General features: G+C 42.6%; 1 protein-coding gene across 4 annotated transcripts in view; it reads right to left on the reverse strand.

The window, feature by feature from the left end:
* The window catches only part of LOC129868442 (rho GTPase-activating protein 32-like), an 89951-nt gene that overhangs the window by 22734 nt on the left and 42059 nt on the right, over positions 1–25158 (reverse strand). For 2 of the 4 annotated variants that reach the window (XM_055942421.1, XM_055942422.1), the window contains 5 exons: positions 24838–24930; positions 22895–23017; positions 22301–22378; positions 12101–12182; positions 9481–9555 (listed from right to left, as the gene is read on the reverse strand). In XM_055942421.1, the coding sequence (XP_055798396.1) occupies positions 9481–9555; positions 12101–12182; positions 22301–22378; positions 22895–23017; positions 24838–24930 (451 nt within the window). Of the gene's footprint in view, positions 1–2586; positions 2970–9480; positions 9556–12100; positions 12183–22300; positions 22379–22894; positions 23018–24837; positions 24931–25158 lie in introns of those variants that run through there. The other 2 variants (XM_055942423.1, XM_055942424.1) reach the window with 2 other exon arrangements.

Raw genomic sequence — 25158 nt, forward strand, 5'->3', positions numbered from 1 at the left:
ATAATCTCAGTCAACATTGATAATTTCTCAAAACAAGAATAGACTGACGAGTTTCAGAAGAAAGTTCTTTGTTTCTAGCCATTTTGAGCCTGTAATCAGACCCACAAATGATGCTCCAGATACTCAACTAGACTAAAGGCCAGTTGTATTACTTCTTTAATCAGAACACCAGTTTTCAGCTGTGCTAACATAATTGCAAAAGGATTTTCTTGTGATCAATTAGCCTTTTAAATTTATAAACTTGGATTAGCTAACAACATGCCATTGGAACACATGAGTGATGGTTGCTGATAATGGGCCTCTGTACACCTATGTAGATATTCCATAAAAAATCTGCTGTTTCCAGCTTCAATTGTAATTTACAACATTAACAATGTCTACACTGTATTTCTGATCAATTTGCAGTTATTTTAATGGACAAAAAAGGTGCTTTTCTTTCAAAAACAAGGACTTTTCTAAGTGACCCCAAACTCTTGAACGGTGGTGTATTTGTAATAAAGCAGCTTTCTTGACAACATTTTTGCTTCCCCTTCCCCTACATTTATGGCCCATTCCCAAGATTATCAAGGGAAACATTTGGATCAGGATATCAGTAGGAAATATAAGCATCTGAATAAAATAATATACATTTCTGGCGCAGGATAAATTCCAATCTCTCCACGCCATGACCGCTGCTGAACTAACGTGGAGGGGGAGAAAGAATGACAAAGGGGAAGAAGGACAGAGATCGAGACAACAGAGTCCGAGAGAGACAGCGAGGAGAAGTGGAGCCAAAGCTTGGACTGCGAGCCATCAAAACTGTTTGAGATTGCCGGAGCGCACGTGTGACAGGCGAGGGAGGCCCCAGGGCGCTCAGGGACCAGATGTGTGGTAAAGTAACCGTTACTGACATCACAGCAAACATCACGCTCCCTCTCGGATGCTGGGTCGTTTCAAGGGATGTGTGCAGGCCAACCATAGGTTCAAAACCACAATGTAGAAATTAGTTTGTGAGGTGCATTGTTTGAAACTTCTCTGAAATGATTTGATAACGTTATGCATATACCTTTTGCTGTACTGTATTGAGATTGTTGCCGAGATAACAATGACAAGTTATACTGATGCCATGACACTAAACCCTGCATTTCCAAGTACAGTACAACGGATATCAAGTCTGTCGATTGACATCTTATCTACTTGCAACATCAGTCCAACAATAGTACTGGAGAGTGATGTCGAGGAATCCAACTATTATGTCAACTTCATGCTCTATTTAGCAGAGCCTTTTTGCAACCTGCTCATGTAAAACAGGCTTGACCGCTCCACTTACCTGCTCAATTACCCCCCATCCCGCCGTTTACAACCGCGTCAAGCACTTTTATAGAGGGGGGAGCATTGTTCTGCCATGAGCCAATGTTTACATTCTTCACCAAGGCAGGTCCTATGGAATTCCATGGGAAAAACTGCTATAGAATATTTAGAAATGACACCATTGAGAGATGACAACAGTAACAGTATAATATGGACCTATCCAATTATATGCAGGCTGTGGCCCCCAAAAAAGCTTTAATTGCCAGTGGGAGCAATGTTGTGTCCAAAGCAAACAGTAGAATTGCATCTGCCCATTAAATGTGGTCCTGGGAGACAGTGACCTCTGTTTGGGTATGAGAGCGCTGGAGCATGTCACAGCCAGGCCAGAATGGCTGATTGTTCCAAGCTGAATACCCCATTGGAGTAACAGAGAGTTCTAGCTGAGAGAGGGATGACATCAGCCAAAAGTGTGTGGTCTCACAGGACAACTTTGCAAATGGTCCTTTAAGACAACTAACAAATAGAGCAATATTTGTCTTGGGGGACCAGAGTGAGTTCATTCTGCCGTATTATTTTCAGGGAGTCCACATGAAACTGCTTTATAAGACATTCATCTCAGCCTTTGTCGAGATAAGGTTGATGACATGCAAACTACAAAGCCCAATAGACCTCTAAAGGATCAATGTGGTATCTCAAAGCTATGAATCAATTTAATGCATGTCATTATATGATGTAATTGCCACGACTCACAGGAGATATCAAGGGTGTAAAGAAAACGCAACACTGTTCTTGTGAGCATAGGGGAATTCAGAAGGAGTCTTAACATAAATAGGTCTGCCTATAGGACACTTAAACCTAACTGCTGTTGAATATTAACAGACCCTCACAAATGAGTCATTGAAGGCATGAGCAGGTAAAGCAGTTTCAACCTGAGACATAGTTGGGCAATGGCTGGTACCTAATTAAACTCAGTGGGAGGGAAATAATAATTTTAGAGTAATTGTCAAAGGAATGTTAGGGCTGATTTGAGTTTCAACAACTGTGCTACTAGACTAAATGACATGACTGCCCACATCACGTAAATCTAATAACAAAAATAATTTCAGAGAAGATCAACAAAACGGCTCGAACTTTCATCGATTGACAACATAATTTCAGAATATTGGTGAGAAAGCAGTGAATAAGTGAAAAAGAAACGGAATTTAAGGGCAAAGACGGTTCTAACCCCCCAGATACAACTGAAGTACACACTATACAAGGCTACAAATTAAATCCCATACCGTAATACATTCTTACCTGCGTTTCAGTGGGATTCTCACTTTATGACAGGACTTTAAATAGGGGATCCAAGGTAAACTGTAGGCATTTCCTTACAGATGCTTGTTCTGTAACTCCTCATAATTTGGTTAATACGACTAATTATTTCAAAAGACAACGCCGACAAAACATCACTTGACAATCACAAAATGTAGGGCTGCTCACGGACAGTGAATAGCAGTCAAAAATAGGATTAGGATAAGTGTGCTTCTCACTCCTCAGCGAGTCTACTATGAGTTCAATCGCCCCGCAAGTAAACTTTCTTCACAGCATTCTTTCCTTTCAGTTGAACCAGCCCCCTCTCGTGTCAGTTTACAACCCAACTAGACCATTGAACTGAAAAGAGGGTTGCTGCGACCGGAGTATGGGCAAGTGGGCGTGTACAAAGGAGAGTAGCAGGCATGTGGAAAGGAGTGGGTGTGTCGAAAGGAACGATTTGGCCTTGTGGAAAAGAGTGGGTGTGCTATAGGCTAGACGGTTTTGATTTTTTTCTTACCACGCAACTACCGTACATTGAGCTACCATACGAGAATATGGACTTGTGTTTTGAAGCCATAGGATGAGTCAGTTGTATTTCACTGTTAGTTTTACACAAATAATTGTACATTTTCAGTTATAAAATTTATGATTGTTTATTTTTTATTAAAAGTACTTATGATGTGCTTACTGTGACTGTCACCCTGATAAATCATATCAAATTTTATTGGTCACATATACATGGTTAGCAGATGTTATTGCGAGTGTAGCGAAATGCTTGTGCATCTAAACTCAGCAAAAAAAGAAATGTCCCTTTTTCAAAGATAATTTGTAAAAATCCAAATAACTTCACAGATCTTCATTGTAAAGGGTTTAAACACTGCTTGTTCAATGAACCATAAACAATTCATGAACATGCACCTGTGGAACATCGTTAAGACAAGCTTACAGACGGTAGGCAATTAAGGTCACAGTTCTGAAAACTTAGGACACTAAAGAGGCATTTCTACTGACTCTGAAAAACACCAAAAGAAAGATGCCCAGGGTCCCTGCTCATCTGTGTGAACGTGCCTTGGGCATGCTGCAAGGAGGCATGAGGACTGCAGATGTGTCCAGGGCAATAGATTGCAATGTCCGTACTGTGAGACGCCTACAGGGAGACAGGATGGACAGCTGACCGTCCTCGCTGTGGCAGACCACGTGTAACACCTGCACAGGATCGGGTACCGAAAATCACACCTGCGGGACAGGTACAGGATAGCAAAAACAACTGCCCGAGTTACACCAGGAACGCACAATCCCACCATCAGGGCTCAGACTGGCCGCAATAGGCTGAGAAAGGCTGGACTGAGAGCCTGTAGGCCTGTTGTAAGGCAGGTCCTCACCAGACATGACCGGCAACAACGTCGCCTATGGGCACAAACCCACCGTCGCTGGACCAGACAGGACTGGCAAAAAATGTCATCCACTGACGAGTCGTGGTTTTGTCTCACCAGGGGAGATGGTCAAATTTGCGTGTATCGTAGAAGGAATGAGCGTTACACCGAGGCCTGTACTCTGGAGCAGGATCGATTTGGAGGTGGAGGGTCTGTCATGGTCTGGAGCAATGTGTCATAGCATTATCGGACTGAGCTTGTTGTCATTACAGGCAATCTCAACAATGTGCATTACAGGGAAGACATCCTCCTCCATCATGTGGTACCCTTCCTGCAGGCTCATCCTGACATGACCCTCCAGCATGACAATGCCACCAGCCATACTGCTCGTTCTGTGCGTGATTTCCTGCAAGACAGGAATGACAGTGTTCTGCCATGGCAATCTCATTGAGAACGTCTGAGACCTGTTGGATCGGAGCGTGAGGGCTAAGGCCATTCGCCCCAGAAATGTCTGGGCACTTGCAGATGCTTTGGTGGAAGAGTGGGGTAACATCTCACAGCAAGAACTGGCAAATCTGGTGCAGTCCACGAGGAGGAGATGCACTGCAATACTTAATGCAGCTGGTGGCCACACCAGATACTGACTGTTACTTTTGATTTTGACCCCACCTTTGTTCAGGGACACATTATTCCATTTCTGTTAGTCACATGTCTGTGGAACTTGTTCAGGTTATGTCTCAGTTATTGAATCTTGTTATGTTCATACAAATATTTACACGCTAAGTTTGCTGAAAATAAACACAGTTGACAGTGAGAGGACGTTTCTTTTTTTGCTGAGTTTAGTTCAGACAATGCAGCAATATCAACAAGTAATCTAACAATTCCACAACAACTACCTAATACACATACATCCAAGTAAAGGGATGGAAGGGGAATAATAAAGGTATATTCTAAAAAAAAGTATGTATATTCATGCTCGTATGTGTATATATATATATATGTATGTGCATGTATGTGTATACAGTTGAAGTCGGACGTTTAGATACACTTAGATTGGAGTCATTAAAACTCATTTTTCAACCACTCCACAAATTTCTTGCTAACAAACTATAGTTTTGGCAAGTCGGTTAGGACATGAAGTAATTTTTCCAACAATTGTTTACAGACAGATTATTTCACTTATAATTCACTGTATCACAAGTTCAATGGGTCAGAAGTTTACATACACTAAATTGACGGTGCCTTTAAACAGCTTGGAAAATTCCAGAAAATTATGTCATGGCTTTAGAAGCTTCTGATAGGCTAATTGACATAATTTGAGTCAATTGGAGGTGTACCTGTGGATGTATTTCAAGGCCTACCTTCAAACTCAGTGCCTCTTTGCTTGACATCATGGGAAAATCTAAAGAAATCAGCCAAGACCTCAGAAAAAAATTGTAGACCTCCACAAGTCTGGTTCATCCTTGGGAGCAATTTCCAAACGCCTAGAGGTACCACGTTCATCTGTACAAACAATAGTACGCAAGTATAAACACCATGGGACCACCCAGACATCATACCGTCTCCTAGAGATGAATGTACTTGTGCGAAAAGTACAAATCAATCCCAGAACAGCAGTAAAGGACCTTGTGAAGATGCTGTAGGAAACAGGTACAAAAGCATCTATATCCACAGTAAAACGAGTTCTATATCGACATAACCTGAAAGGCCGCTCAGCAAGGAAGAAGCCACTGCTCCAAAACTGCCATAAAAAAGCCAGACTACGGTTTTCAACTGCACATGGGGACAAAGATCGTACTTTTTGGAGAAATGTCCTCTGGTCTGATGAAACGTAAATATAAAAATAGAACTGTTTGGCCATAATGACCATCGTTATGTTTGGAGGAAAAAGGGGGAAGCTTGCAAGCCAAAGAACACCATCCTAACATGAAGCACGGTTGGCAGCATCATGTTGTGGGGGTGCTTTGCTGCAGGAGGGGCTGGTGCACTTCACAAAATAGATGGCTTCATGAGGGAGGAAAATGATGTGGATATATTGAAGCAACATCTCAAGACATCAGTCAGGATGTTAAAGCTTGGTCGCAAATGGGTCTTCCAAATGGACAATGACCCCAAGCATACTTCCAAAGGTGTGGCAAAATGGCTTAAGGACAAAGTCAAGGTTTTGGAGTGGCCATCACAAAGCCATGACCTCAATCCCATAGACAATTTGTGGGCAGAACTGAAAAAGCGTGCGCGAGCAAGGAAGCCTACAAACCTGACTCAGTTACACCAGCTCTGTCAGGAGGAATGGGCCAAAATTCACCCAACTTATTGTGGGAAACTTGTGGAAGGCTACCCGAAACATTTGACCCAAGTTAAACAATTTAAAGGCAATGCTACCAAATACTAATTGAGTGTATGTAAACTTCTGACCCACTGGGAATGTGATGAAAGAAATAAAAGCTGAAATAAATCATTAGCTCTACTATTATTCTGACATTTCACATTCTTAAAATAAAGTGGTGATCCTAACTGACCTAAGACGGCATTTTTACTAGGATTAAATGTCAGTAATTGTGAAAAACTGAGTTTAAATGTATTTGGCTAAGGTGTATGTAAACTTCCGACTTCAACTGTGTGTATGAATGTTTATGTATATATATATATATATTTATATATATATATATATATATATATATATATATATATATATGTATGTATGTATGTATGTATGTATGTATGTATGTATGTATGTATGTATGTATGTATGTCTATGGATATTTACCCCCAAAATATATGGGGGATTTGAAATGATGCAGACAATTACATTGATGGAAGCAACAATCTTCCCGCAATATATATATATATTTTTAATTTAAAAGTAAAGGGATGGAATAAGAATATGTACATATAAATATATGGATGAGCAATGACCGAGCAGCATAGGCAAGATGCAATAGATGGTATAAAATACAGTATATACATATGGGATGAGTAATGCAAGATATGTAAACATCAGTATTAAAGTGGCATTACTAAAGTGACTAGTGATCCATTTGCTAGAGTGGCCAATGATTTCAAGTCTGTATGTAGGCAGCAGCATCTCTGTGTTAGTGATGGCTGTTTAACAGTCTGATAGCCTTGAGATAGAAGCTATTTTTCAGTCCCTCGGTCCCAGCTTTGATGCACCTGTACTGACCTCGCTACTAGTAGCTACTTCCCATGCCGTTGCCGGACCTGCCAGACAGTAGTTCCAGTGTAGTTGCCGTTCATGCCCTCCCCATTGAGTTGTAGACTGTATCCATGTATCAAAGTGACATCTAGATGGTTATCAATTTTCATTATTTCTTGTATAGGCTGCTATGAAACCATGGGAAGGTAAAAAGTTGCCACTGTGCTTACTGCCGGCGACATGACCTGATACAGCTGCCCAATAGGAAGCAGGTAAGAAGCAGGTTGGCAGGCATCTCGATAAAACACCGGTGCACTGGTCACCGGCTTATCGACTCGTTGTGAGTGGCAACAAATCTGCCCAATTAGCTGAGTCGCTTTCTATACACCCACTCTCCTTCGACACAGCCACTCGCCCATACTCCAGTCGTCATATTGTGCTGCAGCTACCCATACTTGAGTAAAGAAAAATGAAATAACTAAATAGCACTATGTATTGAAGCCAAACAAGGACATCATCTATTTACTATGAAGTGGCAGATTCTGATTCAAGGCCACATTCCACCTCTGAAAAACATGGACTCCTATCCCAGCACCAACAAATCTGTCAATATTACAGGGCACCAATGCTACAGAAGCGATATAGTGGGAGAATATACCACACCGTTTTGTGGTGTTTTGAGTATGTTGCAATGCAAAGTCATCAAACTGTACACACTGTATGTGCATTCAATGCATGCAGGGTGAAGACAAAGCTTCCCTTTTCGATTCATGTAATCTTTTCTCAGTATTTCCAATCAGACACAGAATTAACTGTGCATTGTGGTTTGATGTTCTCAAATTAACCGACATGGGAAATGCCTTGATAACATTTTGTTACACTCTCAAACACCCACTCCTCTGTTAAGTTCATGTTTAAAGTATCCCTAATATTTCTGTTATTATAGTGCTATCACTCTGTTATTAGTACACCTGTGCGGTAGTCTCATTGTTGATGGACCTGCCCTGAGTGCAATGGCAACTATGCACTGTGGAAATACGGTTTAGTAAACATTGTTAAACTGGAACCTAGTCCTTGTGTCATATTAGGTTAACACCCTCAAAGTAGCCTAAAAAACATTCCCTTTGTTTTCACATTGGCGTACTATGCACAAGTTGTGTGTGCACCAAAAACATGACCCAAGGGTCATAGTAGGTGCGTGAGCACCCTTGTTTCGCATCGAAGAGAATGAGGGCTGAAGTTTCTGAGACAATCTCCCCCAATCATTCCCCACAGGCCCAAACTACACAAGGTCTCTGTGCCTCACATACTTTCACGGCCCAGAGCATGTGTGTCAGGAAATTGACCAAAGCCCCATTGGGAAAAGCATGACAAATATTACTGTCTCCTTCACACATTCTCCATTCTATCTCTCATAGACACATCCAGCTCTTGTCTTGGCTCGCTTGCGCTCCTCACAGCTGCCCAAGTCACTCGACTGGTCCCCAGACAGGAAGCCAGCTCCAGCCCAAGGAGGAAGTAGGAGATTCAAAGAGTAGCGGGGTCAGAACATCTGGACAAACACCTGCCATACTAGGGCAGTCAGGCTGGAGAAAACAGCAGAGCTGACCACACTGTTGCTCAGACTTCAGTGTTTAAGTGTGTGGATGATGTGTGTGTCTCTCAGACTTCAGTGTTTAAGTGTGTGGATGATGTGTGTGTCTCTCAGACTTCAGTGTTTAAGTGTGTGGATGATGTGTGTGTCTCTCAGACTTCAGTGTTTAAGTGTGTGGATGACGTGTGTCTCCTCAGACTTCGAGAAAGTTACACAAAAGGACTCTAGGTTTAGTTACACCGTAACCCTTCATCCAAGTGAGACAGTTTGCAGATGACCTTTTAAACTTGAGTTAAAAAGGCTAAAAACAATTCTAAGAACCCTCTCAGCTTTCCAAAGTAACTTTTTTCCAAATGCAACTCAATACAGTGGTGAAGACAACTGCAAAGGATCTCCTTCAATCTGCTCACTCTCTGACATTTCAGAGGGAGAAATCTCAACCCAGTCTGCCAGCTAAAAGGACAGGGACCATTTTCTATGCAGGGGAGCTGGTGAGTGTATGTTTGAACACGTCAGGGTTCCTGTTAGGAATGTAGCCATTTCAGTGACCATGGAGAAGACTGGGCTCCTTACTGAGGCAGGACAAAGCTTAACGTTCCAAAGGATCATTTTATAGCACGGGGGGACTTGAAGGGGGGACTTGAATAAATCAAGCCAGTCTAGACCTCAGCCACAGCCACAGCCACAGCCACAGCCAAAAGTCTTGTGTGCGTTAGTAGTGGGTTAGCTCTGGGGTGGTTAAGGCACACGTAGGGATGGACACACATGTCTACCTGAGCTCAGGCTGTAGAAGTTTAACGGGTCGGTCACCCATGCACTGTCCTGCTTTACGCTCTCTATCTCCAAATCTGTATGCCGTCACACGAACGGATGGATAGGCAGGAGAGGCGGGTAGGAACGGAGAGGGAGAGAACGTCCTGTTAGAGGAGGAACATGGCAGGAACCACAGCTTTTTTCTTTTTCGAGACTGTCACTCAGTCAGATAGCTTGGCATCTGACACTTGGTGGAGGAGGCACAAAAGGACATTAAGCATTATGTGTGCATTGGTTAAAGTTCAATTAATATACAGGAAATGAATAAACCTTTCATAGTACATCAATGTGCAGTGAATACTACAAAACTTTCTCAGCAAATAAAATCCTTTTCACTGTAAAAATTGGTGTCAGGCAGTACAAAGTATCATTAAGTGTTGAAATGACTTGAATTTGACAACCAGGTGTGGAAGGAGGAAAAGCAGTGTGGGTAAGAAAAGTGTGTGGCCCTTAAGTGCATCCTTTCTTCCTCCCTCCTCTAATCAGTGATTAAGCATGATTAGATAGGTGAACCCAAGGGCTCCATCACATGGCTTTCACCTGTCCAGTAATTTCTAATCATTGACTACTTCAAGGAAAGAGAAGAAGGATGCACTTGAACGGGGCCTGTGTTTGTGAGAGGGATAGGGAGAGGGGGGTGTATACCAGCAAGCACAGGGTGGGAAGAGACTCCAGGAGGCAGGCCGCAGACCAGAGCAGGGGAATGCTGAAGTAGGGTGGGGGGGCAAAGGGGATGACAGTGAAATAAACAACAAGCTTAAACATGCATGGAGCAGCGTGAAGCCGTGCAAAAAATGACATGCTAATTTCAGGTGTGTGACCAATATGGCAACCCAATGAGCGGAGATCTAAAATGGGTGGGCAAGCAAATAGGAGCCATTTCCACAGAGTTGACATTCTTTGTGTGCATTCAGGACAGTATGACAGATACAGCATGATGCATTATTTTATTTGCATAACACACCATCTAATATGCTTAGAAACATTAGCTTTAAATTTTGTGCACCAGATAACATTGGGCCGTAACCCCTAACAACATCTGAGACGGCATAGTTATGGTGATGATGCTATTACTCATTGCGGATCCTATGGGTGTGTTGTTTTTTTGCCATGTCACCACTTCCCTGTTCCCTTTGCCTTGATATTGTTCCCAGCAGGCCTTGCATGGTTCTGCTCCTACCAGACCTCCCACCTCAATTCCAAAGGGTTGGTTCTGACACTGAGTCATTGCGTGATTCACCCCTTGAATTGGAAGGGAATTTTTCAAGGCTGATTTAGATAGGCTTAAGGTGTCTGTGGCTGATCGAGAGAGTACATGGGGCTGAGTCCAAAATGGTACCTCATTCCCTACATAGTGCTCTATAGGGAATGGGATGCCATCTCAGGATATAAGATATGAATAGGATGGGATGGGATGCCATGGAAAGGGCTTGGCAGCCTGGTCATTCCGAAACATAACATAAGCTGCACTTTTCACAAACCATCTAAAAGCATTACCCATGTAAGAGGGGGTCAAGGTCCATGCATGATAGAGTTTCTATTATGCCTATCAGAATGCCGTGGCTGTACTTTCTGATTGTGATAGGGTTTTATGGTACACTCACGTGTTGAATGGCCGTGTTTGTTTTTGGACACTCATATGAGTGCGCTAGGTGGCTTATCTGTTGGATGTGGCTACCTATAGATCAGCAATACGTGTTTGCATTGGATTAACATTGACATTGTGCAAATAGAGACATGAGACGTGAGTTTAGGTGGTTATTCAAGAACACAATAACTATGGATTTCATTTTTCAAGTTGTGAAACGTTGAGTAGTGGGAATTCTCACTGGACACTTCATATCAATATAAGATCATCACATTCAACTGAAGATATCAATATTATGATCTAGGTCTTATGTTTATATTTTGCAGTCAAGTGTTGTGTTCAATACACAAGTCTCTTCAATCAATCCCTAGGTCTATACCGTCACTAAACTTTCCTTTTGGATTCATCCTATTGTATTGTGGAGCCAGCCCTGAAATACATTTAAAAAGGCCAGTTAACATGAGAAACGTTTGGGTTGGTTGTGACTTCACTCATTCAGTGGTCTCTGCTGCTCTGTCTTTGCAATGACATGATAGGTGTTCCCTCACATTGCTCTGTGCTTTAGCCTCAGCTGGCCTAGCCGCCTGAGACAGACAGACACTTGTGTAGAACATCACCCTTACTCCTCCACAGAGTGGCACTAGCACCTGTTGCAGCTCAGTCACCATGACACACCACACATCCCATCCACATCATCATCACACCACACACTTACAGACGAGATCACAGTTGGGAATCCCCCCCCAATCTCACTAGACATTATCATACTCTAACGTTGATATAAATTTTCCATAACCAACTGCTTCCTGCTGTCAGAAATATCCGATATATCTAGTTAGTAGTTTATAGTTAATGACGTCAAAGTGACAACAACACATTTTTGATAAGACCTATTATATACTTTATCCACCAAAAACAACATGGCACCAAGTGGGAGCGAACGCTAGGAGAGTCACGGACGCATCACTGTTATTAGAGAGGAAATACAGTACCTGGTTTTGGCACCGAGTTGGTGACGGACTGCGGCACCTTGTCGTTTATCAGCTCCACACACTCACTGGGAAAGAAGCCAACCTGGGGAGAGAAGACAAAAAACACTTTTTACACACACACACACAGAGACAGAGAGAGCGAGAGACAGAGAGCACAAGAGTGAGCAGAGAGGATGAGTGTGTGTGAAAATGAATGAATGAATGAGTGAGAGAAAGAGAGCAGTACCATTAAAGACTGATAAACAGTCTTCAGCCACTTATATCAATATGTCTCTACTGTGCATCTGGCCTTTGTTGGAGACCTCTCTCTGGATTAGGGAGTTCATAGGCAGTTGGTATAAACACATACTAAAAGGTTGGTGTGCGACCCAGGATGCCACTTGGAAATGTGCCAGGCTCGTTGTGGTGTTCAGTCAAGATCATGTGCCTAATTAGCTGCCCAAGCTATGGCTTTTACGAATGGTCTGTGCCAGCTGAAGCTGAGGTAAAGGCCGGAGGGTGAGTGTGTGTGGGGCAATGTGTGTGTGTGTGTGTGTGTGACCTGTGTGCACATGCTGTGTGTGTATCCCAAATGTTTTATATCATAAGAACATTTCCTTCTAGTCTATAATTGGACACTGGACAGCAGTCAAGAGCAGACTGTGATAGTTTAAAATCTCTACAGTCAACCGGAAAGCAAAATATCCTTGTCGGACACAAATGTTAGTGCGTCAGGTAGCCTAGCGGTTAGGGCAATGGGCCAGTAACCGAAAGGTTGCTGGCTAAATTACCCGAGCAAACAAGGTGAAAAAAAGCAAGGCACTTAAACCCTAATTTGCTCAAGGGGTGCCATACTACTATGGCTGACCCTTTAAAACAACACATTTCACTGCACCCATCCTGTGTGCGACAATAAAACATATTTATTTATATTATTTTTCAGATGAACATGAGTAAAACAAATAATTTCTGATTTAACACAACTGATCCTCCCAGTGCAAATAGACATACAGTGGGGAGAACAAGTATTTGATACACTGCCGATTTTGCAGGTTTTCCTACTTACAAAGCATGTAGAGGTCTGTAATTTTTATCATAGGTACACTTCAACTGTGAGAGATGGAATCTAAAACAAAAATCCAGAAAATCACATTGTATGATTTTAAGTAATAATTTGCATTTTATTGCATGACATAAGTATTTGATCACCTACCAACCAGTAAGAATTCCGGCTCTCACAGACCTGTTAGTTTTTCTTTAAGAAGCCCTCCTGTTCTCCACTCATTACCTGTATTAACTGCAACTCTTTGAACTCGTTACCTGTATAAAAGACACCTGTCCACACACTCAATCAAACAGACTCCAACCTCTCCACAATGGCCAAGACCAGAGAGCTGTGTAATGACATCAGGGATAAAATTGTAGACCTGCACAAGGCTGGGATGGGCTACAGGACAATAGGCAAGCAGCTTGGTGAGAAGGCAACAACTGTTGGCGCAATTATTAGAAAATGGAAGAAGTTCAAGATGACGGTCAATCACCCTCGGTCTGGGCTCCATGCAAGATCTCACCTCGTGGGGCATCAATGATCATGAGGAAGGTGAGGGATCAGCCCAGAACTACACGGCAGGACCTGGTCAATGACCTGAAGAGAGTTGGGACCACAGTCTCAAAGAAAACCATTAGTAACACACTATGCCATCATGGATTAAAATCCTGCAGCGCACGCAAGGTCCCCCTGCTCAAGCCAGCGCATGTCCAGGCCCGTCTGAAGTTTGCCAATGATCATCTGGATGATCCAGAGGAGGAATGGGAGAAGGTCATGTGGTCTGATGAGACAAATAGAGCATTTTGGTCTAAACTCCACTCGCCGTGTTTGGAGGAAGAAGAAGGGATGAGTACAACCCCAAGAACACCATCCCAACCGTGAAGCATGGAGGTGGAAACATCATTCTTTGGGGATGCTTTTCTGCAAAGGGGACAGGACGACTGCACCGTATTGAGGGGAGAATGGATGGGGCCATGTATCGCGAGATCTTGGCCAACAACCTACTTCCCTCAGTCAGAGCATTGAAGATGGGTCGTGGCTGGGTCTTCCAGCATGACAACGACCCGAAACACACAGCCAGGGCAACTAAGGAGTGGCTCCGTAAGAAGCATCCCAAGGTCCTGGAGTGGCCTAGCCAGTCTCCAGACCTGAACCCAATAGAAAATCTTTGGAGGGAGCTGAAAGTCCGTATTGCCCAGTGACAGCCCCGAAACCTGAAGGATCTGGAGAAGGTCTGTATGGAGGAGTGTCCCTGCTGCAGTGTGTGCAAACCTGGTCAAGAACTACAGGAAACGTATGATCTCTGTAATTGCAAACAAAGGTTTCTGTACCAAATATTAAGTTCTGCTTTTCTGATGTATCAAATACTTATGTCATGCAATAAAATGCAAATTACTTACTTAAAAATCATACAATGTGATTTCCTGGATTTTTGTTTTAGATTCCATCTCTCACAGTTGAAGTGTACCTATGATAAAAATTACACACCTCTACATGCTTGGTAAGTAGGAAAACCTGCAAAATCGGCAGTGTATCAAATACTTGTTCTCCCCACTGTAGATGCCTCCAGGCTAGGGATGGGCAGGTTTATTTGAATATGCAAACAAAGTATTCTATCAATTTGTGAGTATACATTTTGTTTTTTAAAGATGCCTATTTTAGCAAAGAAAGTATTTTTTCTAAATGACATGTAAATATCCATGTGACATTGTTAGATACAAGGATATACCATTACATTTGAAATTCTTAATGTAATAAAACAACACACTTTTGAATGTAGTTTATATGATGTGCGCCCCATGAAATAGGCGTCATACACACATAGCTTGTTTTGTCGGCCAAGGAAAGCGGCACCACAGTCAGACTCCATGTGTAGCAAGTGAAATGACGTATCACTAATACAACGCAAGATGGAATTAAAATTACGAAATTAAACATTAGTGAAATGAGAATGAGTAGGCTACAACAAGCAACCAAAAGCGCAGCAAAATGTAGACTCAATTAGCCAGGGTAGCAAGCTTGCTTTTCTAGTCTACTCCAACTTATTCCAGACAAGAAAGGCACGGTCAAATGGGATGATAAATAACATTGTGGCTCCTACAAGTTAGCTAGTGTATCAAGTCTGACGAGCTAGCTACTCTCTCTCGTCCGTTCCCATCTCATAAATACCGTCCCCTCCCCTGCAGCAGCATTACATTTACATTTACATTTAAGTCATTTAGCAGACGCTCTTATCCAGAGCGACTTACAAATTGGTGCATTCACCTTATGACATCCAGTGGAACAGCCACTTTACAATAGTGCATCTAGATCTTTTAAGGGGGGGGGGGGGGGGGGGGGCAGAAGGATTGCTTTATCCTATCCTAGGTATTCCTTGAAGAGGTGGGGTTTCAGGTGTCTCCGGAAGGTGGTGATTAACTCCGCTGTCCTGGCGTCGTGAGGGAGTTTGTTCCACCATTGGGGTGCCAGAGCAGCGAACAGTTTTGACTGGGCTGAGCGGGAACTGTACTTCCTCAGTGGTAGGGAGGCGAGCAGGCCAGAGGTGGATGAACGCAGTGCCCTTGTTTGGGTGTAGGGCCTGATCAGAGCCTGAAGGTACTGAGGTGCCGTTCCCCTCACAGCTCCGTAGGCAAGCACCATGGTCTTGTAGCGGATGCGAGCTTCAACTGGAAGCCAGTGGAGAGAGCGGAGGAGCGGGGTGACGTGAGAGAACTTGGGAAGGTTGAACACCAGACGGGCTGCGGCGTTCTGGATGAGTTGTAGGGGTTTAATGGCACAGGCAGGGAGCCCAGCCAACAGCGAGTTGCAGTAATCCAGACGGGAGATGACAAGTGCCTGGATTAGGACCTGCGCCGCTTCCTGTGTGAGGCAGGGTCGTACTCTGCGGATGTTGTAGAGCATGAACCTACAGGAACGGGCCACCGCCTTGATGTTGGTGGAGAACGACAGGGTGTTGTCCAGGATCACGCCAAGGTTCTTAGCGCTCTGGGAGGAGGACACAATGGAGTTGTCAACCATGATGGCGAGATCATGGAACGGACAGTCCTTCCCCGGGAGGAAGAGCAGCTCCGTCTTGCCGAGGTTCAGCTTGAGGTGGTGATCCGTCATCCACACTGATATGTCTGCCAGACATGCAGAGATGCGATTCGCCACCTGGTCATCAGAAGGGGGAAAGGAGAAGATTAATTGTGTGTCGTCTGCATAGCAATGATAGGAGAGACCATGTGAGGTTATGACAGAGCCAAGTGACTTGGTGTATAGCGAGAATAGGAGAGGGCCTAGAACAGAGCCCTGGGGGACACCAGTGGTGAGAGCGCGTGGTGAGGAGACAGATTCTCGCCACACCACCTGGTAGGAGCGACCTGTCAGGTAGGACGCAATCCAAGCGTGGGCCGCGCCGGAGATGCCCAACTCGGAGAGGGTGGAGAGGAGGATCTGATGGTTCACAGTATCGAAGGCAGCCGATAGGTCTAGAAGGATGAGAGCAGAGGAGAGAGAGTTAGCTTTAGCAGTGCGGAGCGCCTCCGTGATACAGAGAAGAGCAGTCTCAGTTGAGTGACTAGTCTTGAAACCTGACTGATTTGGATCAAGAAGGTCATTCTGAGAGAGATAGCAGGAGAGCTGGCCAAGGACGGCACGTTCAAGAGTTTTGGAGAGAAAAGAAAGAAGGGATACTGGTCTGTAGTTGTTGACATCGGAGGGATCGAGTGTAGGTTTTTTCAGAAGGGGTGCAGCTCTCGCTCTCTTGAAGACGGAGGGGACGTAGCCAGCGGTCAAGGATGAGTTGATGAGCGAGGTGAGGTAAGGTAGAAGGTCTCCGGAAATGGTCTGGAGAAGAGAGGAGGGGATAGGGTCAAGCGGGCAGGTTGTTGGGCGGCCGGCCGTCACAAGACGCGAGATTTCATCTGGAGAGAGAGGGGAGAAAGAGGTCAAAGCACAGGGTTGGGCAGTGTGAGCAGAACCAGCGGTGTCGTTTGACTTCGCAAACGAGGATCGGATGTCGTCGACCTTCTTTTCAAAATGGTTGACGAAGTCGTCTGCAGAGAGGGAGGAGGGGGGGGGGGGGGGAGGAGGATTCAGGAGGGAGGAGAAGGTGGCAAAGAGCTTCCTAGGGTTAGAGGCAGATGCTTGGAATTTAGAGTGGTAGAAAGTGGCTTTAGCAGCAGAGACAGAAGAGGAAAATGTAGAGAGGAGGGAGTGAAAGGATGCCAGGTCCGCAGGGAGGCGAGTTTTCCTCCATTTCCGCTCGGCTGCCCGGAGCCCTGTTCTGTGAGCTCGCAATGAGTCGTCGAGCCACGGAGCGGGAGGGGAGGACCGAGCCGGCCTGGAGGATAGGGGACATAGAGAGTCAAAGGATGCAGAAAGGGAGGAGAGGAGGGTTGAGGAGGCAGAATCAGGAGATAGGTTGGAGAAGGTTTGGGCAGAGGGAAGAGATGATAGGATGGAAGAGGAGAGAGTAGCGGGGGAGAGAGAGCGGAGGTTGGGACGGCGCGATACCATCCGAGTAGGGGCAGTGTGGGAAGTGTTGGATGAGAGCGAGAGGGAAAAGGATACAAGGTAGTGGTCGGAGACTTGGAGGGGAGTTGCAATGAGGTTAGTGGAAGAACAGCATCTAGTAAAGATGAGGTCAAGCGTATTGCCTGCCTTGTGAGTAGGGGGGGAAGGTGAGAGGGTGAGGTCAAAAGAGGAGAGGAGTGGAAAGAAGGAGGCAGAGAGGAATGAGTCAAAGGTAGACATGGGGAGGTTAAAGTCACCCAGAACTGTGAGAGGTGAGCCGTCCTCAGGAAAGGAGCTTATCAAGGCATCAAGCTCATTGATGAACTCTCCAAGGGAACCTGGAGGGCGATAAATGATAAGGATGTTAAGCTTGAAAGGGCTGGTAACTGTGACAGCATGGAATTCAAAGGAGGCGATAGACAGATGGGTAAGGGGAGAAAGAGAGAATGACCACTTGGGAGAGATGAGGATCCCGGTGCCACCACCCCGCTGACCAGAAGGTCTCGGGGTGTGCGAGAACACGTGGGCAGACGAAGAGAGAGCAGTAGGAGTAGCAGTGTTATCTGTGGTGAGCCATGTTTCCGTCAGTGCCAGGAAGTCGAGGGACTGGAGGGACGCATAGGCTGAGATGAGCTCTGCCTTGTTGGCCGCAGATCGGCAGTTCCAGAGGCTACCGGAGACCTGGAACTCCACGTGGGTCGTGCGGGCTGGGACCACCAGGTTAGGGTGGGCGCGGCCACGCGGTGTGAAGCGTTTGTATGGTCTGTGCAGAGAGGAGAGAACAGGGATAGACAGACACATGGTTGACAGGCTACAGAAGAGGCTACGCTAATGCAAAGGAGATTAGAATGACAAGTGGGCTACACGTCTCGAATGTTCAGAAAGTTAAGCTTACGTTGCAAAAAATAAAAATAAAATACAAGATCTTATTGACTAAAATGCACAGTCTCTCCCGGTATGCTCAGGTTAAAAACATATGTAAAAAAACAAAACAAAAAACATGTATTTCATGTAAATCTGGAAAAAATGTATATCTGGAAAAAATGCATGATATTATTAGAATAGTAAAATTATTTCTAACGCCCATCGCTGCTCCAGGCTAAACTGACTTCCTCAAGTCTTTGTGAGTGTTAAGAAATCTCTTAGGCTGTATAACAGAATAATATAAATCTCTAGGCTGTATAATAGAATAATATAAATCTCTAGGCTGTATAATAGAATAATATAAATCTCTTTGGCTGTATAATAGAATAATATACATCTCTTAGGCTGTATAATAGAATAATATACATCTCTTAGGCTGTATAATAGAATAATATAAATCTCTAGGCTGTATAATAGAATAATATAAATCTCTTTGGCTGTATAATAGAATAATATACATCTCTTAGGCTGTATAATAGAATAATATACATCTCTTAGGCTGTATAATAGAATAATATAAATCTCTAGGCTGTATAATAGAATATAAATCTCTAGGCTGTATAATAGAATAATATAAATCTCTAGGCTGTAAAATAGAAGAAAATAAATCTCTAGGCTGTATAATAGAATAATATACATCTCTTAGGCTGTAGAATATAAGTATATACATCTCTTAGGCTGTATAATAGAATAATATAAATCTCTAGGCTGTAAAATAGAAGAAAATAAATCTCTAGGCTGTATAATAGAATAATATACATCTCTTAGGCTGTATAATAGAATAATATACATCTCTTAGGCTGTATAATAGAATAATATAAATCTCTAGGCTGTATAATAGAATATAAATCTCTAGGCTGTATAATAGAATAATATAAATCTCTAGGCTGTAAAATAGAAGAAAATAAATCTCTAGGCTGTATAATAGAATAATATACATCTCTTAGGCTGTAGAATATAAGTATATACATCTCTTAGGCTGTATAATAGAATAATATAAATCTCTAGGCTGTAAAATAGAAGAAAATAAATCTCTAGGCTGTATAATAGAATAATATACATCTCTTAGGCTGTAGAATATAATTATATACATCTCTTAGGCTGTATAATAGAATAATATAAATCTCTAGGCTGTATAATAGAATAATATACATACATCTCTAGGCTGTATAATAGAATAATATAAATCTCTAGGCTGTAAAATAGAATAATATGAATCTCTTAGGCTGTATAATAGAATAATATAAATCTCTAGGCTGTATAATAGAATAATATAAATCTCAAGGATGTATAATAGAATAATATAAATCTCTAGGCTGTATAATATAATAATATACATATCTTAGGCTGTATAATATAATTATATACATCTCCTAGGCTGTATAATAGAATAATATACATCTCCTAGGCTGTATAATAGAATAATATAAATCTCTAGGCTGTATAATAGAATAATATAAATCTCTAGGCTGTATAATAGAATAATATAAATCTCTAGGCTGTATAATAGAATAATATAAATCTCTAGGCTGTATAATAGAATAATATAAATCTCTAGGCTGTATAATAGAATAATATAAATCTCTAGGCTGTATAATAGAATAATATAAATCTCTAGGCTGTATAATAGAATAATATAAATCTCCTAGGCTGTAAAATAGAATAATATAAATCTCCTAGGCTGTATACGAGAATAATATAAATCTCTAGGCTGTATACGAGAATAATATAAATCTCTAGGCTGTATAATAGAATAATATAAATCTCTAGGCTGTATAATAGAATAATATAAATATCCTAGGCTGTATAATAGAATAATATAAATATCCTAGGCTGTATAATAGAATAATATAAATATCCTAGGCTGTATAATAGAATAATATAAATCTCTAGGCTGTATAATAGAATAATATAAATATCCTAGGCTGTATAATAGAATAATATACATCTCTAGGCTGTATAATAGAATAATATACATCTCTAGGCTGTATAATAGAATAATATACATCTCTAGGCTGTATAATAGAATAATATACATCTCTAGGCTTCACTTAATGAGTTTGGAGGAAGACATAATATAAATATTTTTGCGTGCTTTAATAAAGATGTGGGAAACTGCTAAACCAAAGCCATTCCGAGCAGAGCAACTTGACAAAACCCTTCTCTGTCATTATTGACTAATCATCTAGTCCTATCTCTGATTTACAAATCTTAATGTGTGCGATACCTAACAAATCAGAGACTAGACTACACTAATAGACACTTTTAAAGAAGCGGCTATTTGCTTAGGAGTATGTAACCTACACGCTTTGCAAAATAAACGGCTTCCATCTTGTAGTAAATGTCACTGATAAGAGGGTTGAATGTCACTATCATAGGGATCCAAGGTCCAGCTGTCTAGCAACTTACAAACAGTACTATGCTATATAAAGATGTGACGCATGATGAGCACTCAACGAAAGAAGCTCACCCTTTCCATGGTTGGATTTTCTCTCTCTCTCTCTCTCTCTCTCTCTCTCTCTCTCACATATATATACCACCCCCCACCCCCCCCCTCTCTCTCCTTGAGGCTCTGCAGGCAGGCTGATGTGTTGTGTCACACAGACAGATGTGAGCTGCCTACCTGACCTCAAGCCACAGACTGACTCAGACTGCCTGTAGGGTGACTGACAGCCCTCCGGTGGAGATAGCAGGGAGGACATTGACATCTGCTTTGTGCTAGCAGATACACAATCCAATCAATGCTCCACCATCTAGTGGAGCATTGACATACAATGGTGTTTCCCCAAAATCCAGATTGGTTTCAAGGACCAACAATATGTGTAATAACCTAGTTATGACATCATTGTTGAAGACCAAACGTCATGGTATGCACCAGACCATCATTCTTGGTAGGAATGAGTGCCATGATTCATAATAATGAAAAAAGACAAAATCAAGGAATCGAAACCAAGGAATCTTCATCTACTTGATATACCAAAATCACAGACAAATAATGTTCCCTCTCTTTAAAACTCAGCATATGCACCCCTACAGTACAACAAAGCAACAGGCAACAACCGCCTCCAACAGTCTTTAGCCAAACAGCTTCCCAAGTTCCTGATTGCCCTTCTGCAGCATTCAATAACAACATGTTGTGAAGCACCATCCAACATGGCTGCCCTCCCAGCTGGCCTGTATCAGTATTTTTCCCCGGGGCAGCGAGCCGCAATGTTATGGGTCAGCTATGACCAGAACACTGCTACGGGTCAATGCTAAGGGCACAGGAAGTTCAGCTGGATTAGATCAACAGACAACACAAGATCAGGTTTTATTGTGCTCAAGGAAAGACTATTGATCACTTTAAATGGAATACTGGAAAACGTAGCTCGGCTAATATAATCACATCACGATCGAGAACAACCACTCTGTGTACCCATTTTGTATGATACAATGAGTATGTCTGTCTTTAACTGATGAGATAGTCCATAGAGAAATGTTTAACCCAAATGAACAATGAACTGATTTGGTCTTTGGTATATGGATAAATATAGTAGAATTAGCTAAACGTCCAAACCAAATGTGACTGAAAAGAGAAATTGATAGATACCAAAGCACAATAAAAATCATGGCCTTGTGGAGTCTACAGTAGATCAGTAGACAGAAGATGAGTGGATGCCAAGCCATCTGTGCGCAACTTATAACACCCCAGGTTCTAGACTGCAACACAGTAATTGTTTGTTTGTGTGTGTATGTGCATCTGGGCCACAAACCTGAAAGCCGTGCTTGCCCCTCCACCATGTGGTGTCCTCTTTGGGGGGCATGTCAATCACCGACACAATGTCCCCAACCTGTCAGGGGAGAGAGAGAGATGGGAGAGAGAAAGGGAAAGAGGAGAAGAGAAGGATAGCTGGATCAGTGTCATTGCTAAAGAAGAGACTCACTAGTCATGCTGTGAATACATCTGAGGGGAAACATCATCCTACATATAGAGATGGTGGGTATTATTTGCTAAGAAACGTTTGGGAACCACTAACTGCATCAGAGAGTATTTGTACAGAAGAATTGCATGTTCAATCAGATGTAGTGTGTGAAAAGAGTAATGGAGAAACAGCTCCCTAGGAACAACAATGTATTGGAGCATCTGTAGAATAGTAAATATGATGCAGATTACCTGTCATACAGCAAAGAACAACGTGCTCACAAAATACGTATGATTATTTATCACTGCATCCAAGCACAGCCATTTATCCATGACATTCCCATTTGTATCTGCACATATGTCCATGTGAGTGTGTGTACACGCATGTGTATGTGCATGTGTTGTGTCTAAATGCGGTTCAGCTCTCCCTGTCCTTGGCGGTCACCTCGAAGGAGAGCTCGTCGGCGGCCTGCGCGATGTAGCGTTTGATGACATGGGCGGCGGCGATGGCGGGTACATTGATGGAGGACTCCTCGTGGACCAGTAAGTGGTTGCCCTTGTTATCAACCTGGAACACACACACACACAATCAAGTTAGTGTCATATTTATTGTCTGTCACTGCAGACATTACACTGGGTTGGTGAGTTACTGTTCTATTACTGTTCTGTTCTATTATAAAGCCAACTGAAAATTATTCATGATTATTATTTGACCATGCTTGTCACTTATGAACATTTTTGAACATCTTGGCATAGTTCTGTTATAATCTCCACCCGGCACAGCCAGAAGAGGACTGGCCACCCCTCATAGCCTGGTTCCTCTCTAGGTTTCTTCCTAGGTTTTGGCCTTTCTAGGGAGTTTTTCCTAGCCACCGTGCTTCTACACCTGCATTCTAGCTGTTTGGGGTTTTAGGCTGGGTTTCTGTACAGCACTTCGAGATATTATCTGATGTACGAAGGGCTATATAAAATAAAATTGATTGATTGATTGATTGATTATACAACGGGTGGGGCTAATCCTGGACGCTGACTGGTTAAAACTGCATTCCAGCCAGTGTTTATTTCACAAGTTACCACCAGCTAAAACTATGACGTTTAAATGCCTATTTACTCTGTTCCATCTCACTGTGCAATCCACTGTCTCATCAGCCCAGCCAGGCAATTTATAAACTTGATCTCCACTGTAAAAAGCATCTAGACAATATATCACATTTCTTTTAGACTAGCAATTGGTTTTCAAATGCGGAGATTTGTTTAAACCTTGCTTTCTGTCTCTGACATTTGCAACATTGTTTCAGTATTGAAATTCGATCTCCAGCTGTTTCATAGTAATGAACGTGTAGATGTCGGGAGTCGGGATGAAACAGACGGAGGGAGATTATCTCAGCCAGTCAAAAATCATGAAGATTCAGCATAATTGTTATGGATATATATAAAGAAATGTCAATAGAAAACAGGTCAAACGAAATGAAGTGCAGCTAGTGTAGTTTGCAGTCTTTCCAGCTTCAGTTTGAAGTAATTGTGTTAGCTGTGTCATTGGCTAGCGCCTCTGAACAATATTATCCTGAAATTGCGCATCATTAGCTCATTGTTAAGGATGCATCCAAATAAATGTCACTAGAAAACAGCTTAAACGCAAATTGCAGCTACTTTGTTGTTATTCTGGCTAAAATGTTTGACATAACTGCAAGTTAGCTGTAGTTGGCTAGCTAGTAAGCAAGGGATAAGAATGTTGCCAGCCAGTATGGCAATAGAACATTCAGAACGAATGACTGGGTAGCGTCCATAGATACAGAACTTGGGTAGACGGCTTGGGTAGCAACCCTAGATTTGTGTCGGACCTATATCTTGTGGAAGGATGAAATATCAATAAATTCAACAAAAAAAATGTTTTTAATGAAAATATATAAATCATTATTTGAATACGTTGGTACCCAGTCTCAAGCCTAACACCCATGCCAATATACCCACCAAACACCGGCTTCTCGGGCATTATCACTTAATTACGTGTGAGTGAATAAGGAAAGAGAGGAGCAGTAAGCGCATGTTCGTGCAAGAAAATAGGAAACTACAGTATGTGTTATCTGTGGTGTATTTGTGTAGAGCAGGGCTCTCCAACCGTGTTCCTGGAGAGCTACCCTCCTGTAGGTTCACACTCCAAACCCAGTTTTAACTGACCTGATTCAGCTTATCAACAAGCTAATTATTAGAATCAGGTGCTAATTAATACATTAGGGTTGAAGTGTAAACCTACAGGACAGTAGCTCTCCAGGAACAGGGTTGGATAGCCCTGGTCTAGTGTGTGTGGGAGATTGATAGACAAACAGACACAGACAAGACAGACAGACAGCATGAGACACACAGACATAAACCCAGACAGAAGCTCACCTCCATCCACGTGAGGGCGGGCCCACAGTTGATCTTGTTGTCAGCGATCGCTGAGAAGCGGGAGAGGTAAGCCATCAGCATCTGGGAAACTACCTGTGAGAGAGGAAACCAGGAACAGACAATAAGTAAAACACCTATATAAAATACTAGTTCCACACAGAGTGTTGAATGACCTACAGCTACTAAAAAGGAAGTGTATGTATGTACAGTACCAGTCAAAAGTTTGGACCCAGATTCATGAGGAAGTCACCTGGAATGCATTTCAATTAACAGGTGTGCCTTGTTAAAAGTTCATTTGTGGAATTTCTTTCCTTCTTAATG

The sequence above is a fragment of the Salvelinus fontinalis genome, chromosome 13 (genome assembly GCF_029448725.1).
Source record: "Salvelinus fontinalis isolate EN_2023a chromosome 13, ASM2944872v1, whole genome shotgun sequence".
Taxonomy (NCBI): domain Eukaryota; kingdom Metazoa; phylum Chordata; class Actinopteri; order Salmoniformes; family Salmonidae; genus Salvelinus; species Salvelinus fontinalis.